Raw genomic sequence first — 18,299 nt, forward strand, 5'->3', positions numbered from 1 at the left:
TGTTGAATGAATGAATGAATAAATGAGGCAGGGCTGGAAAGGTTAAGCTGTGATTTCAGAAGGAAATGGAATACAGAAAAGGGGAAGGGAAGTGCTTTTCTGATTTGGCACAGTGTAGTAGGCCATGATGAACAGCTCTTGAGAACTCAAACATGAACTGAAAAAAAATCGGGATGAGGACATCGCTGATGCTCTGGGCCTTGACAAGCCACCTGGTGGTGCACATACCCACGAGCAGGAGAGGCGCAGGTAGACTCCTGCTGTGGCTCAGGCCCTGCCTCTGGAGACCAGTTATCAGCGTTACTTCTGCATTCCTGAGATGGAAGCTGAAGCACACAGGTCATCAGGTATATCAGGTCACATGAGCCAAACTTAATGCAACTAGAAAGTGTCAGAAAAGGAATCTAAATTCAGTTCTGACTCCAAATACCACAAATTTTCTACCACCCAGGCTGTCTTCCACACCACAGCTTTAGGAAATGTAAAATAATTTCTCATCATTCAGCAAAATGCAGGGTAACAATGATGGAGGTGAGATAAAGGATGTGGGACAGAATAGGAGGAGATGAGGACAGGGATGAGGAGGAGCTACCAGGAAGAGCGACATGGGTCAAGAAAATGCTCATTTCATTATTATTCTGTCAACTCTCCATAAGCATTACAAGCTTGATATATTACATAATTTAACTCTGCAAAACACAAATAGTTTTTAAAAAACCAAACAAGTTTGACAATAACTTATCAGGTAAAACCTAACAAAAGAGGTTTTTGGTTTTGATTTTCTTGAACAAAATTTTAAAACCTTCTAAAAAAGGCTACCAATGAAGTCCACAAGGGTAAGGTAAAAAGTGAGTATGGGTCTATGCACTATCATATGAAACATAACGAATAATCTCTTTCTATTGTTCCCATGTTTCTTTTAAGTATCCTACAGAAGTCCTTGGGTTAGTTGAAAAAAATGGACAGGTGATAATAACAAGAATGGTGGCTCCAGCATCAGAGGCCATACCTGTTTTATGTCTTCCTTTGAGGCTGGCTTTGAAAAGAGTTTGAACTGCCGATTTGAACAGGGACAATTTGCCTTTATTCCCCATTTTGCTCTTATAGAATGAACAATGTCTCCAACATCATACAGAGCTTAAAAAAAAAAAAAAAAGGTAGAGGCAAACCCATAAGGATATAAGGCACTTTTAACCGTAGCATCACAAAACAGAGGCTGTTTCCAACAGGATTGTTTTTCTCAGCAGTACAGTGTTGTCCACATTTCCCTTTCCATGGTGCTGAACAAACCTTTTCCCAAATTACCATTTTCTTTCCTCCTGTAAAACTATTTACAAGACCTTAATCAAAATGTTTTAGACACAGTATTACGATACACTTTTGGACGATTTATGGCACTTACTACAGTTAGTAATTACTTAGTATATTAATTACAATATACAAAGTAAAACCAAACCACCAGCCCTATGTGATAACAAAAAATAAGGGGGGGGGGAGCGGAAATCATGAAACCACATGAAATACCTTTTCCAGGAATGATTTGTGTAGGCATCAGGTTCTCTGGTTCATGGATCTGGCTCTTCACGCACCTGAGCCAAGAGAAAGTCTTGTAGGCAGCACCTGCAAGTAACTGACTTGTAGTAACCTTCTTCATGGACCCCACCCCCACCTACTTTAATTAAATCCACGACAGGTTTAATTTGAGTGCAAGGCTAGGAGGACTAAGCCCATTCTCACCCTGCTGGCAATTTTTTCTCTTCATCCGATAGCAATCCACACACACTCCAAACCCACATCGAGGGCACACCCAATGCAAGTTGAAGATGGTGGTGTCGCATACATCACACATTTCCCGAACACCTTTAACTGCTCGTTTCCAAGCAACCTGTCCTGCAGAAATCAATAAATTGCTTAGTCTTGGAAGGAAAAGGCTTCTGAACTAAACATGAAGGGGATGGGGTGTTGATGCCATTCCCTCCTCTGAGGTTCTCATGGATACCGTGTAGCCTTCAGAACCTATTTCAAATGCTGCCTCTCCTGTAAAGCTCTCCAGGATTCCCTCAGCACTCCCATAAAATTGCATTTGTACTTTAGACTCATGCCTTTCATAGTGTACTATAGTCAGGTGTATTTTATCTCCAACTAAGAAACTAAGCTCCATAAAAGCAGAATCTCTGTTTTGGCTATGCCTCCTCCACAAGAAGCACTGCACACCACTGGTGCTTAGTAAGTACCACCGAATAAATCAGTGAAAAGAGCAGCCGTGGGTACACAAGTTGGAGCAAAGACAAAATATCACACAGCAGTGGTTCTTTAATCTTTTGGGTCACAAGTCCTTCTGAGAACCTGAAAGCTGCATGCTCCAGGCCTCCTTCAAAGGAAAAATAAATGCACTCAGATGCATAAAGCCAGTACTCAGTATACAGAATCAGAGTATTCACAGATGCCCTGAATCCACTCACAGACTGTCAACTGAAAACCTGAGGTGTTACGGGGCCTGGAGGGAGGAGCAGCCCACTAATTTATTGTCAGTGCAATAGACCAAGGTCAGCTCTTCACTGGCCAGGGCCAGACACTGGATTTTGTCAGTTCCAAGAGTGATTCAGGCACTCAGTACTGACCCATGTTAACCAAATATCCAACAGATTAAGGCACAATCCAGGACTCTACCAAGCAGCATCTTCCGTTTCAGTAGCCAAAATCTGATAACTGGAGAGACATTGTACCCTGCCTCTGCAGCATGGAGAGTGTCCACTTATGTGACCAAATCAGATATCGGAAAGCTTCAAGGGTTATAGCCTGAGAGAGTGGGTGGGGATTTTCTTTTTCCCTTGGCCACAGAAATGTCCAATGTGCAGTGACCAGATGATAGCCTGCCCTCATCTCTCCTCTCAGCCACATGGGACCAACACTGCCTCCTCCTTGCTCTTTTGTCTTCTTCCTAATCCAGTGTATTAATTTGTTCTTCCTTCAGACTGCACACAACTCAAATTACCAGCTTCTGTTTCCATCAAATTAATCTAAGTGCTGAGTGGCCATTTACCATTTCATTACACTTTAACAGACAGCTCAGTGCACAATATATAAAGATTTAGGCATTTTACAAATGATGAGATTTTATGAACTTCACCTTGGTCACACAGATTAGATTGTTTTATTAGAGAGTATTCTTAGATCTCTTAAGACACATATTTAATGATTATTTGTCATCCAAAAGACAGAATAAAAGCATAATGACTGAGATCTATTAATCGCCAGGTCCAAGGATAGGTGACACTCAGAAAACACCTTCACTCAGAGTTTCTCATTATAAGCTGACAAGCTTGTCACAGAGTAAGGAAAGAGGAACTGGATAGTTAAAAAGGCAAGGATGAGGAAACGTTAATCACATTTAAATCTTCAAGCAGAAAATTTTCTAGTTATGTTCTTAAGACAACTGCCAGTGCCTTTTTCTGCATGAAAAATATATCTTCAGATGACTCACCTTTAGTAAAAGAAAAAAACATCCCTTGCTTAAAAGAGTCTTGCAGATTCAAGAGTAAAGCTACTCACATATTTCAAAAAAGTGTTTCTACATTCCGTGTATTCATGTATTATCTCTTTATCAGTTACTGAAGAATTTTTCTTTATATCCACTACACATTTACTTAAATGCATTTAATAAGGAAACTGTGTCTCTCCATTGAAAATGGAAAACCAGCATCACTTGTACTAAACAGACAATTACAGGAAGAAAAGCATTTGATGAAATTCTTGACTCGTGTCTTTACTACCCTAATAGAGCAGAGTGTTCTAAAAGTGCTCTTTTCTTCAATGACTCTGGTTGCCCTAGGAGCTCACACCACCACCCTTCCACCTAGCTCTGGATTCCTGCTGCTGGGAGTGCTGTGGTTCTCGTCCCTTGAACTCTTATAACAGAATCCATTCCTATCCAATAAATTATTTTTGTGATGAGCTAGCCTTAGTTAGTTTCTGGTACCTATAACCAAAATTCTTCATCAAGACTGATATGTGTGGATGCCTGTATTCAAACATATTTGGTTATGAAAAATTACCCACCAGAAACATGGATAGGCTTCAATTTTAACTTCTGACCATTTGGAAAAGATAAAATGATGGAAGAAAGAAAACATGAGACTTAAAAGACAAATGCCCCTGGATGTTTCCAGCTGGTTATATATTTCTACAGAGGAACATAAATAGAGAAAGATATGTTGTCCTCTTGTAATTATACCTTGAGATGCATGAAAGATCTCTGGCTCTGATGTGCTGGACTTTTCTGGATCACTGAGCTGCTAGCTCAGTGAGTTTTGCCCAGTGTAAAAGATAGGCACACACTGAGCTAGGATGTCCAAGAATTCCCTTAAAATCCTAACAGAATCATTTCCATCTGAGCTCATTGCAGTTCTCATACCTGAAATCCAGTCCTGTAGACTCCAATTCAGTAGTTCTAGGGTAGAGACTGTCTATTCTTATTTTCTTTGAAATGTATTCCTGATTAAGAACTTGTCTTAAAAAAACCAACCTGGAACCTCATCTCTTTTGGGAGCCGACTCTACTGGTAAAGCTCTAGACTTAAAGACTCTAGACTCTAGACTCATTTTTACCTTTGCTAACAAAAAAGGAGTTCTACTTCCTTTGAAAATTGTCCCCAAATAAGCCCCAACATAAAGGTAGCCAACTCTGATGAAACCAAGAGGTAGTCAGTAACCTATTACAAAAGGAAAAATGAAACCTTATTATATCTAAGTCACCTAACCTTCTGGGTAAAAATGAAACCTATGCAATTAGGACTTGGGGGCCATTTAGGAACAGAAATCAATTTGGATGAAAAAAATCCTACCCCCTAAGAGATGTTCTTACTGTGTGGCTCAATAGTTGACATAGCTTCTTTTTCAGAAATCACCATTTGACAGAAGTGGTCTCCAATGTTGGCCAGGATATACTTGGCTGTGTCCAAATCAGTCCCCACCACGTTTTTGGTTAAGGGCAACCATAAGCCAATTGCTTCATTGTCATACTTGTTTGGTGTTAAGAAGCCTTCTACCCGCAACACACCATGTTTGTTGAATTGTAACCTGGGGGAAGTGGAAAAAACAATTGTCTATGTATATGTATACATACACCCACACCATTCCCACAAATTGATTTGCACCTTGTAATTTTTAAATTCAACAGTCCTTCCCAGTTTTCTGTAATCTCCATGGCTAATTAAAACCAACCGTTATTTGGCAATATCAGTAGAAAGATAAAAAAACTGGCAAGATTTACCCCAAAAGACAAGCCAGAGAGCGACAGAGAAGTAGGTGTATTCTGCACTCAGACTGAGAAGAAACAAATCATACTTCCTGCAGGGACAGTTGCTTGACCCACTGGACTTGAGTCTTAATAGCCAGGACAACCACCAGTCACCACAGAAGTACATAAAGAATAAAAAGAAATAAACTGATCAGATCTGAATACAGCCACTGCTCCTGGACAGTCACTGAAGCCACGACTGTGCTGATCAGGGAGTAAGCAGCACCCATACAAATTCTAGCTGCAATTTACTGTGTAAACTCCTAGGAGAAGCAGTGTTAAGATGGCTCTCAGCACCTAAGGGAAAGGGAAAGGCAGGGTACTTTCTCAGGATTCTATTTCAACATTCTCTGAGACTTAGAATTTTTTATGAATGATATTGGCTTTAAGGTTTTTTAAAACACGTTTTAATCTGGAGAAATAGGAAGTAGATGTAAAACCTAAAGTGAAATAGGATATAATAGATTTTAAGACATGACAGTCATTAAGTTTGATAGGAACCAGAGGAACTGTTGACTGAGTTTTGTTGGACTAATTGGAAGAAGGCTTTGTGGAAGAGACAGTCAATGAGCTTGGCCTCTTGCTAGAATAGGTAGACAAGTAAGCAAAGGCATGTCAAGGAGACAGTATTTCATACAAAAGCAAGAAAATGCAGGTAAATTGGGTGCTGACAAGAAATAGACTAGCTAATTAGGTCGGAAAAAAAAGGTTTATTCAAACAGGTAAGAATCAGGGAAAAGTTGGAGGGGTAAATTAGAGTCAACTGCTGCTGTAAGCCTTGACTTGGTTTGCTGGGGACCTTGATTTCTTCACTATGTACTGGGCAGCTATGACACTCAGTGAGCCTGTGAGACATACACAACATTGTGCTTTAGAAAAAACATCTGTCCAGAAGAGTTGCATGATGAATTGGAGGGATAAAGAGATTGGGGATTGCCTGAAGGATGCAAATTTATTTTAAGTCCAATGGAGAACTTCAAGTTTTTAATTAACAGTCGAGTTAAAGATAGTCATACCGGAAAACAAATTCCAAAGTCATAAAGAGGGAGAAAAATGGCACCAGGACCTGGCCACCAAGCTTTACCTTCATGACCCTATTCCCACTCAGATTCTATCTGCAGGAGAGTTTAAAGAGAAACAAACTTGATAAGGAGGCTGATGACAGCCTCAATCTTCACTGTAAGCATCAGAAGAAAAAAACAGTTCTATTTTTCAAAATTATGATATTGTTTCACCAAAGAAGTGAGTTTGTTATAGTTTCTACTAGACTGGCTTATATCATGCAACATTAAGCAAAGGCACTCTCCCTTTCAAAGAAACTTAAGTAGAAAAATAGCTAAGTCATACAATCTATAATTCCTAGGTGGTTACAAAAAAATAAAAAGCTCTGATAATATTCAAAAGAAAAAAGAATTATTCCCTCTCTAAAATGCCTCTGCAATTTAAACCAAACAATTTCTCATCCAGTCTAGTCATATACTTTCCAGTGGAGGCGCTACGACATGAAAACACATTTATAACAGAAATACAGAGTTTTGTACAAAGTATAACCATTTAATTGTTTCTCTAAAGTATATAATAGTATGGTATGTGCAGTATGCATCTTAACACACCTGTGCAAGAAAGATTCAAGCTACCTTTTTTGAGAGCATATTTGGGGACAGATATTATTCAGAACATGTGAGTGTGTGTGTGCAAACAATTATCACAGTTCTAAATCATCGTGGTACTTTTGTAATTTACTTAGAAATGAATGGGACAAACTTGTATTTACAAAACTTGCCTTTGCTAAGTAAGCCTAACTCTAGAAGATATCAGCACAGATACAGTTAATGGTCTGAAATACCTGTGCATTTAACTAAGTCTATCAGCAATCTTGATTTATAAAACTAAAAGGGAGGAAAACAGGAAATTAAACGCAACACTTCTTGCTCATGATTAGAACTAGCTGAACTTGAAAGTTTCTAGGTTTCTGAGATAATGAATCATATCAAAATTTCATGTGCACCCATAATAACACTCTCATTTAAACAGAGGATATATGTAAAGGCTACCTTTTCTTTACTCAAGATGGAAAAATTTAAAGAAAATGAATGTGGTGTTTAAAAAATTGGAACATGAAAATGATTTTTTTGCCTATAAAATTGGAAAAGAAGATAGTCCTCTTATTGTTGGTAAAGATACACAGAGAAAGGCATGCTCAAACTCTATCAGCAGTCATGTACCCAAGGGCAACCTTCATGGACGGCAACTGGGCAGAATATATGTATTAAACCTTTAAAATCATGCATATCTTTTGACCCAATAATGCCACTTTTAATACATATTCAGAGATGTAGACAAACAGATAATCATTTCTACATTATTTCTAATGACAAGAAATAATCTTACTTAATAGCCAAGAAATTAATTACCAAACGCTACTATGATAGTTTTTTTTTAAATGCTTCTTTGCTTTAAAATACACCAAAACGGAGGATGGGAAGAAAACAATATACAATAAGGTCTAGATTCCCAAATCCATGGATTAAAATGTAACGACAACTCTTTTTAGTTCCAACTTCACTGCTTGTAGAAAAGAAGGAAAAAAGTGTGTTGTGGAGCCTGGATTATCTGAGTTCTTCCCCAAATGCCTTACCTCCTGAAATGAAAGAAGCGACAAAACACAGGTGAGTCTTTCTGTTGCTCCTTATCCTTGCGGAGACTGTCCAAGCGGCACTCCCGGCACTTGGGGAGCTGGGCCACTATGTTCACACAGGAGTCATCCTGCACAAAAGCTTCGCCACTCTGCTGTAGCTTCTTGAGTTTGGCTGGGTCTGTAAAAACTGACTTCCGGGATGGGGCTAGGAAAAGAAGATTAAGGAAACGGGACCTCAGATTTCTGAAAATCCTTGCATCACTTCAATATTTGACTGAATTCTATTCAAAAGGCCAATTTTCATAATCCTGGTACAATTGAAACTTCAAAAAATGGCTTAACAGAAGACAACTATCGGAACAGTTTTTCTCTGAGATTCCACAAATGGATTCTCATTTGGTGAATCCATGTGGCAACTTAAAAGCCGTAATTCAACAACCAGATCCACAATTTCAAGTTACTGTATATTTCTATCTACTACTCTAGATAAGAGAAAAATTTTAGAAAGACTTTGCCAAATCAGCGACTTTTTCAATTCCCTTGCAACATAAACAATGCCCAGAGATGTTCTCTTCAACAGAGGGCTGTGGCATCGGTTCTGGTTTAAGGTGTGTCTTCCAAAGTACTCTGCAAAAACTAACCATTATAATAACATCTAAATAGCTTTCCTGCATAAGCCCCTTAGTCTATGCAAGACATGTATCCAACAGAAGTCCTTTGACCCTTGATATTTCTTCCATTTCCTTCACACACATGTTCTCTTCAAGACTAAGAGAACTAGCTAAGGACTGGATTACGAATTGTAAGAAAAACCATGCTTTAGGTTTTAACTCGTAAAGGGCAGGAAAAATGGGAGGACACACTAACATGATTTCTAAAGAAAAAGAAGTAACAGAAAAGAATAAATCAAGAGTCATAAGGATTATTTCATAGAAAACAAGACAAAAAAGACTTCCTTACTGTACAAGGGTGCTGGAGAAGGGGGATGTAAGACAAAAACGACAAATTTCTGAAAATGACAGATGAGTGGGAGAGGCTAGTCTTGAAGGAAATATTTCTGGAAGGAAGAATGATCCCAAATCAAGTTTTAAATAAAGAAACATCTTCAATAAGCACCTAAGAGATAGTTATCTAATTTTATCTTGCTTTTAAAGGACTAGAACACACCGTAAAATGCTAAATGATGCTGTCAGGTCTCAATCCCTTTTAACATTCTTACTCAGTTACAGTGAAAGAGAAAATAAAGTATAAAAGGAGAGAAAATAAAGAGATCAGTAGTTCAAAGTTAGAATTTTAATTACTCAGATACTGAAAAGACAAAATTCTTTGAGTCAGACCAGGTTTCTACAAAATCATGGGAAAGAGTCCAAAGATTATTTTATCTCTTCTATCCTGGCAGAAAAATCTAGAAATAGCCATTTGAGAATTATCTAAATCTTGCTCTGTATGAGGAGATACCATTACTAATTCTCTCAATTCAGAGAAGACCCAAGGGAAAAAGGTGATGCTTACTTTTGAGGAGCCACACATTTATTGAGAGAAAATGTAGCTGCTCGACTCTATTGGGCTTTTGTTTTGCAAGGGAGCAAGTGAGAGGAACAGTTTTTCAAATCAGTCTTTCTGTACCCCCAACAGGACTAGTGGGAATAGTGCAGAATCTTATCATCACTCTCCTACTCCTCTGCCAAAAGTCATAGTAGAGAGTTCACATCAACATGTGACGAGGTTTGAAATCTCCCTTAAAATTATTTTAGATGGGGAATAGTTGCACAACACATTAAGTGAGACAGGTAATTTCAGAGCTTACTATGTGCCTATAATGTGCTAACTCACCTAGAACTTTTACCTTTTTTTTTTTGCATACCACTAAAATAACTGGCTTCAAACAACTAGAGGAGTGTGAGGGTTGATAACTCAAAAAGAATAAAGAAATAGAACCAGGGATATAGTTACAAATATTCACTTTCTTTTGGGAACTTATATAACTCTGAAGTGTAATATCATGCAATTAATTTTATGTAAATTAACTGCTATATCAATTTGGACATCAAGATTGAAGATACTAGGTTAGAAGTATCACTAGGCTACGAGAAAATTCCTCTCCTATGCTTTCAACCCTATATCAAAAGGCCTGCAGTCAAAGGCCTCCCATCTTGCCCTCTAGTTTCAGAGAGGCCTGCAGTAAAAGCTAAAGCATGGATGTATTTATTTCTTACTTATCTAAATGAATAGTTTTTTAAAACTTAATACCCACATAGCTGATAATAATAAAAGGTATTTTTTAATTGTAATAGCTCTCTGATATGCTGGAGTCATTAATTTCTTATAATTCTAGTAATGGAGCTTCTGATAACTATCATCATTGAAATGCATCCTTGAACTCAATATAAAAGTAGTTATGAGATAGTGTGCCATTTTCCCTACAAGAAGCGTATTTAGTTTGAAATTGTGGGTGCAGCAGGACCTCCACTTAAGCAAAGCAAACGTATAGCATTTCAGCACTGTCCTTAATATTTTTAAGCAAAAGTCCCTTTTCCAGAGGTGCTGATGCAATTCTATATTTTTAACTATCAGATGTGAACTACCCATGGGAGCATGAAGTGTCACTGCTTCTACTCCAACTTGAAAAGTTACAGAAAGATCAGTGAAAACGTGAAAAGAAAGTAACCAACAGATCACCTTAAATTTTGTTTCAAGGATATTTTCTTGCAACTAAAAATTGAGAATCCCTAATTACTAATTAATATAGGAGAGTTAAGTCACATGGTAAATGCCCAAAACATAATCCCTACAGCCTTTAAAATGCTGACAGGAGACCTACTCTACCTAATTCACAGTGTGTGATTACTGAGTATGAACCCATTTGTGTAGTAATTTATCCGTATTTCTCTGTACTTGGACATACATCTGGAAAGGTCCAACAAATATTAACAGCAATATTTTCCAGTAAGAATTTCGGATTCTACTTTCTTCTTTAAACTTTCCTATTCATAAGAACACTTCCTAGAGTTATTTTCACATAAGGTAAGAAACAGATTATATACACACTATCATTTCTTACCTTCTCCAAATAAAAAATGTGGCAACACTCACCAATCTGGATTTTATTGTTGCTTCTTGTACAACAGCTTTCATTATCTTTTACTGAAGATTCCTTTAAATTCTGTGACCGGCAACCTAAAGTTGAAGGTTCTACCTTTTTTCCAGCCCAACTATTAGGGCTATCATTATTGATATCTGTTTTCACTTCTGCCTTACTTGAAAGAGCAACATGGATGTCAGAGGTGGGAGATGTATGTTCTAGGTGCCTCTGTAGTTCAGGAGTACTGGCAACTCCCAATTCTGCCTTGGAAGCCTTTGGAGGTAAGCACTCCAGAAGGCCAGGTGATTGCTGGGGAACAAATTCCAATCTGTTATCCTGATCAGTGTTTGTCTTCAGCCGAGTACAGCTACCTTTTGGCTCACTCAAGGTTTTCAAGTCTCCAGTTCCAATCTGAGAGGTTTCTGAAGACACCAACCCTGCTTTGCAGATATCTGCTTTTGTTCTCAGTATTTCAGGCTTCGTATTTAGACAAGAAGAAAGTTCTTCTGGTAAACTCTGCTTATGACATCTGAAAAAGGATACACAAACACTAGCATTCAGGTCTCTTTTCTTGCTCACCTACCTAACAAAATCAATTGTTTGGTTCCAAAAGCAAGCAATATGAAAGAGAAAGGAAAACTGCTCATATTAAAGATTTTACAATAGGTTTCTGTGTGCTGGAGTTAAAAGTAAGTTAGTCATTGGCTCTGCAAAAACATCTTAACCAATCTTGGAAAAATATTACCCTACATCCTATTTGCCTGTTCTCATAAATCCTTTATTACTTTCAAATTAGTTCTACTTCTTACAGTACTTAGCTTTCCTCTAAACTAAACTGAGTATCAAAGGGAACCAAAAACATACCCAATAGATAAGAAGCTCAGTGGTTTTCAAATGTCAAACCTATAAGGTATGTGCAGGACCAGTTCTGAAAGTTTCTTTTTATTTTAATTTCAGAGAAACTGCTGCTGAACCCTCCCTTCTTATTTGATAAAAATTATGTTTGAATTTGATAGGTTAAAGTAGCATTCTTGCTGACTGCCAAGACTTGGAAATACAATCTTACTTTAGGTCAATGTGTCAAGATAAAATTTAAAAACAAGTAAACCAGCAGCAGCAGCACAAAACCCTGCCCTTTTATGAATAACATGTAACCAGCCCTAACCCCGGATAATTTAGTTCTTGTTTAGACTGGTCAGAACCCAAAGCAAACAGAGTAGACTATAGAATACTTGCTCTGTCTCAGAGGAAGATTTGGCATTCTCCCCTCCCCACCCTCAAACATACACATCTTACTAGAGATATTCTGAAAGAACTTTTGCTTCTCTGAAATTCATCCTAAAGGTTCTTTTTTCTCTGTTATGTTTCTTGGTGCTTTATTTTGTTTGCCTTTTACAAAAGATTTTATACCCGAGAATAATTTTTCACTAAAGCATTCAAATTAGAAAAATTTCCTGGACATCACTGAACTTCTTAATGTCTCCTCTTCTACTTCTGACTGCTGCATGGCCATCCTCCAAGCTTAGTCCCAAGTACCCGCTTTTCTCCCAGTGAACCAATGTGCTCAGCCACTCCCCCAACATCTTTCTGCAGTGGCCTCCCAAACCTACTTTTCTACATCAGTTTCTCTGACCCATATTTTAAGTCTATCAAATGCCTTTTTGGGGCCACTGCCCCCCCCTTCCTTTCCCTCTGTCAACCTTGTACCCAACACTCCCACTGACTTCAGTCTTCCACATACAACCAATCTTTTTCCCCTTTTCTTGAAAAGATGCCCATTCCACAACTGTGTAGCATTTCAAGTAATCATCTCATCTCCTCTTTAAATCATCTAAAGTCAAGAAAGTGTGTTCTCATGCCTCCTTCATTTCCACACTGTTTTCTATGTAGCTCTGTATGCCTACTACCCTTTCATGCCTGAAGTCATGTGATCAATCTTTCTCTTGGAAACATTAATGAAAAATTTCCCTGAAAAACCTGAGAAAGAATGAACGACAGGCAAGTCATTATGACAAATTTTGGCATACCAACACTCTCTGCCAGAAACAATGAATATGGTTGAGACTTGCCACCTGAGCAAAATAAGCTCAGCCAAAACAACCATGACTAAAATATTATGATGATGATGATTAGACATCTATAACAAAACTACTCACCCTTGAGGGATTTTTGCTCCAAGGTTAGGTGGAGAGTTGGCAGGCTGGGGAGTATTTTGCTGTCTGGGGTCTTTACTAGGTGGAGTTGCTGCAGTACAGCCAAGCAGTATCTCCTTAAACACTGTTGTGGGATCAGACTGAACAGGACACAGACTAGGGGAGGCCTAAAAAATACCAAACCAACAGACATTAAAGGGAAAGTGCTAGGAAAACCCAAGATTACGTGCTTGTTTTAATACCAACAAACATTAATACCATTACCAAATTAAAAAAAAAAGAGTTCAAGTGATAAATCATAAAATAAAGGCTTTTTCCCTCATATTCTAAAGGCTATAAATGAATCACTCTAGCTTCTCACAAAGCGTAAGTCTTTTATAAAAGGACACACACTAGGGTGCACAGGTGTTTCAGTGGTAGAATGCTTGCCTTTCAAGCGTGAGACCCAGGTTCAACTCCCGGACCAGGCACCGCTCCCCCCACCCAAAAAAAGATACATACTGATTTCTTTTAGACCTCTGAATAATAATACCAGGAAAATGCAGACATGTGGCAATTACTTTATAATACAGTGCATAAAAGTAAGCTTTAAATGGACAGTCTCAAAGTGGCATCTTCAAGCACATTCATTTTAATATTAACTTGAATGCTCAGACAGAAGCACCACATAAGGCTCTTAGACTGGGATCCTTAAGGCCTGGGTATAACAAATGAGCCTTTGCAATACAATTAATGCTGAGGAAACAGTTTTTGCTCTTACATAGCTGATCAAGCCACAAAGATCATCCCAAACTGGAAAAAAATATCAAGTTATGACAGCCCCATGAGACTGTCCTTTTTTCTCCCCTTAGTTTATTTTGAGATAATCTCAAACTTATAAAACAGTTATAAAAATAACAAAAACCCATATAGAGAACTATAACATATCCACTTCCAAATATTCAGATTCACCAATTTTAATGTTTTGCCATATCTGCTATATCATTCTCTCCATCCATCCACCTATTTTCTAACCATTTGAGAGTAGGTTATATACATCATGCTCATAGAACACATATACCTGTGTACAACTCCTAACAAGATATTCATTTATGTAACCACCTTAAGTACTGTTATCAAGTTCAAGAACTTGAAAAGCTTAGTCTATTTTCCAGTTTTTTCATGGCTCATGTCTTTTGAGCCTTTTCTCATTCATTAGATGCAGTCCAAGATCATGTATTGTATGTCACTGCTTTCTTAATTGCTCTCCTTTTGAATTGTAAATACAAATAATAAAACATAAACTTTTCCATCTCAGCTACTTCCAAGTGTACCATACAGCATGATTAATTACATTCAAAATCTTGTGCTACCCTCACACTATCCATCACCCCAAAGAGAAACCTGGTACCATCATGCATTAACTCATTCCTTCTTCCCTTGGTAATCAACACTACTTTCTGTCTCTAAGAGTTTGGGTATTCTAGCTTTTTCATATAAGTGGAATCACATATCTGTCCCTTTTTATCTGACTTGTTTCACTTAAAAGGTTCATCCATGTAGTGATATGTATCAGAATTTCATTCCTTTTTAAGATATTGTATGCATATATCACATTTGCTTTATCCATCATTTGCTGATGGACACTTGAGTTGCTTACAGCTTTTACCTATTGTGAATAATGCTATTATGGGAACCAGTGTACAAGTGTCCTTCCAAATCACTGCTTTGAATTCATTTTCATACTCATAATGTGGGATAACCTGGTCATATAACAGTTCAATGTTTAACTTTTGAGGAAGCATCAAACTGTTTTCCACAGCAGCTGCACCATTTTAAATTCCCACCAATAATGCACAATGATTCCTATTTCTCCACATACTCACCAGCACTTGTTATTTCCCACTTTTTAAATACCTGCTTTACTAGTTGTGAGGTGATTTCTCATTGTGGTTTTTATTTACATTTCCCTAACAGCAAATTATGTTGGGTATCTCTTCATGTACTTACTATTGGCCATTTATTTAGAGAATGTCTATTCAAGTCCTTATTCCATTTTTCAACTGGGTTGTCTTTTTGTTGTTGAGTTGTCAGAGTTCTTTATATATTCTGGAAATAAACTTATCAGATACATGGTTTTCAAATATTTTCTGCCATTATGTTTGTTCCTTTCACTTTTTGATAATGTCCTTACATGCATAGGAGTCTTAAAATTTAATGAAGCCCAATTTATCTTTTTTCTTTGACTGCTCATACTTCTAGGATAAAGTTAAAAAACCCATTACTGAATACAAAGTCCTGAAGATATTTCCCTACATTTTTTACTAAGTGTTTTAAAGTTGCTCCACTTTGAGTTAATTTTTGTATGTGGTATGAGGTAGAGGGTCCACTCTTTCTTTTGCAGTGTATATCCAACTTTCCAGCACCATTTGTTGTTTTCCAGCACCATTTCCCCATGACTCTTGGCTCTCATGAAAAAATCCTTTTTTTTTTCTTTTCTTTCTGTTTGTTCTGTGTTCTCATTTCTTTCCCACTGGTCTATGTATGTCTTTCCTTAAGCCAATAACAGTTTTGATTGCTGCAAATTTGTGACTATGTTTTGAAATCAGAAACTGTGAGTCCTCCAACTGTCTTTGTTAAGATGTTTTTGGCTACTCGGGACCCCTGGTCCTTTCATATGATTATTAGCTTTTCCATATCCATGAAGAATGCTATTGGGATTTTGATTTGGATTATATTGAATCTGTAAATTGCTTTGGATAGTACTAACATCTTGGTGAGGTTAAGTCTTACAATATACAAGAACAGAATGTCTTTCTTTTTACATCATCTTTAATTTCTTTCAGAAATTATGACTTGCAGTTTTCTGTGTACAAGTCCTTTAAAACCGGGTTACATTTGTTCTTAGATATCGTATTGTGTTAGTTGCTACTGAAAATGGGATCATTTTCTTGATTTCCATTTCAGAATTCTTCATTAATAGTGAACAGAAACACTACTGATTTTTGCTTGGTGATCTTGTACCCTGCCACTTTGCTGAATTCATTAGCTCTAGTAGCTTTGCTGTAGATTTTACAGGATAGTCTGTGTAACGATCATGGGAAAATCTTACTTCTACCTTTCCAATTGGATGCCTTTTACCCTTCTCATACCTAATTACTCTGGCCAGAATTTCCAGTACAATGCAGTGAAACCAGGCAACTTTGTCTTGTTCCTGATCTTAGGGGGAAAGCTTTCAGTATTTAATTATTGAGTATGATGCTAGCTGTGATTTTTCACACGTCCTTAATCATATTTAGGAAATTACTTTCTAATCCTAGTTTTCAGAGTGTTTTTAACAAGAAAGGTTGCTGGATTTTCTCAAAACCTTCTTTCTATGTTCAAGGAAATGATCATGTGGTTTTCCTCCCTTCGCTCTGTTAACATGTTATATTACATTGATTTTCTTGTGTTGAACCACACTTACATTCCTGGAATATCCCACTGGATCACAGTGTATGATATTTTTGTTACCCAGTTAAATTCAGCTTCATAGCATTTTGTTTAAGATTTTTGAAATGGAATCAACCTGAGTTCATAAATAAACCCATGCATCTATGGCCAACTGTTCAAGTCCACACAATGAGGAATAAACACTTTAAGTATATACCAAAGAGAACTGAAAACAGGGAGTCAAACATATTTAAACAATGAAGTTCATAGTTACATTATTCTCAACTGCCAAAGATGGAGGCAACCCAAGTGTTTATCAACAAATTAATGGATAAACAAAATGTGGTATATACATACAATAGATTATTATTCAGCCATAAAAAGGAATGAAGTTCCAATATATGCAACAACAGGAATGAACCTTGAAAACATAATTGAATGAAATAACCCAGACATAAGGACAAATATTCTATAATCTCACTAATATGAAATTATTAAAACAAGCAAATTTATAAGATTGAGAAATTATAATACAGGGGTACCAGGCTTCAGGGTGGAGGTAGCGATTGAAGAGTTAATCCTTAATGAGTATAGTGCTTCTGTCTGGAGTACTAGAACAGTTCTCGTAATAGCTGGTGATGATGATAGCATATTTTGAATATAATTAATACCACGATATATGTTGGAATGTGGTTAAAAGGGGAAATTTTAGGTTATATATATGTTACTAGAATACAGTATTTTTTAAAAGACTATTGTTTTATTCAACTTATCTGTGGATTTTGGAATTCCCCCTTTCATTGATCTCTAAGCTTTATTCCACCGTGGTTGGAGAAGATACTTTTATGGCTCCAATCTTCTTAAATTTATTGAGACTTGTTTTGTGGCCTAACATATGGTCTCTCTAGAGAATGATCTATGTGTACTTGAGAAGAATGTGTAGTGTGCTGTAATTAGATGAGGTATTCTATATAGTTCAAGTTCTCTATTTCTTTAGTATCTTTTGTCTAGATGTTCTACTATTGAAAGTGGTATTTTCAAGTCTTCTATTAATGATCTGTTTCTCCCTTCAGACTGTCAATATTTACTTCACCTGTTCCGAGATTTTGTTATTGGGTACATATATGTTTATAATCATTATTTCTTCTTGATAAATTGACTCATTTCTATACGATGCCCTTCTTTGTCTGATTTTTACTTAAAAGTCTATTTTGTCTGAAATTAGTATAGCCACCCCTGCTCTCTTTTGATTGCTATTTGCATGAATAGTCTTTCTATCCTTTCTTTCTCAACCTACTTTTTTTTTAAAAAGTGAGTCTCTTGTATAGCATAGAGTTGGTTGGTGCTTTTTTAGATTTTTATTATTTATTTATTTTTATCCATTCTAATCACTGCCTTTACATATAAAGTAACTACTGATAATACAGGACCTTCTTTCGTCATATTATTCTTTAGTGTTTATGTCTTATACCTTTTTCTGCCTTCAATTCTTCCATTATTGTCTATTTTTATATTTCGTTGATTTTTGTAGTGAACTGCTTAAAATACCTTCTTACTTCCCCCATGCACATTTTTCTGATATTTTCTTTGAGGCTGGCATGTGTCTTAAATTCAACATCCCAAATCTATGATAATCTCATTTTATTTCATACCAACTTTACTTTCATAGCATACACAAAACATGTTCCTTTACTCCCATGTCTCCCTACCTTTATGT

At 37.0% G+C, this 18,299-nt stretch overlaps 1 protein-coding gene across 3 annotated transcripts in view; it reads right to left on the reverse strand.

Annotated features, from left to right (window-relative positions):
• Positions 1-18,299, reverse strand: part of KDM3A (lysine demethylase 3A) — a 63,554-nt gene that overhangs the window by 17,861 nt on the left and 27,394 nt on the right. For all 3 annotated transcript variants that reach the window (XM_077134841.1, XM_077134840.1, XM_077134842.1), the window contains 7 exons: positions 13,175-13,338; positions 11,030-11,547; positions 7,937-8,141; positions 4,864-5,078; positions 1,738-1,890; positions 1,525-1,620; positions 1,010-1,137 (listed from right to left, as the gene is read on the reverse strand). In XM_077134841.1, coding sequence (XP_076990956.1) covers positions 1,010-1,137; positions 1,525-1,620; positions 1,738-1,890; positions 4,864-5,078; positions 7,937-8,141; positions 11,030-11,547; positions 13,175-13,338 — 1,479 coding nt within the window. The remainder of the gene's footprint in view (positions 1-1,009; positions 1,138-1,524; positions 1,621-1,737; positions 1,891-4,863; positions 5,079-7,936; positions 8,142-11,029; positions 11,548-13,174; positions 13,339-18,299) is intronic.

The sequence above is a fragment of the Tamandua tetradactyla genome, chromosome 17, assembly GCF_023851605.1.
Source record: "Tamandua tetradactyla isolate mTamTet1 chromosome 17, mTamTet1.pri, whole genome shotgun sequence".
Classification (NCBI taxonomy): Eukaryota; Metazoa; Chordata; class Mammalia; order Pilosa; family Myrmecophagidae; genus Tamandua; species Tamandua tetradactyla.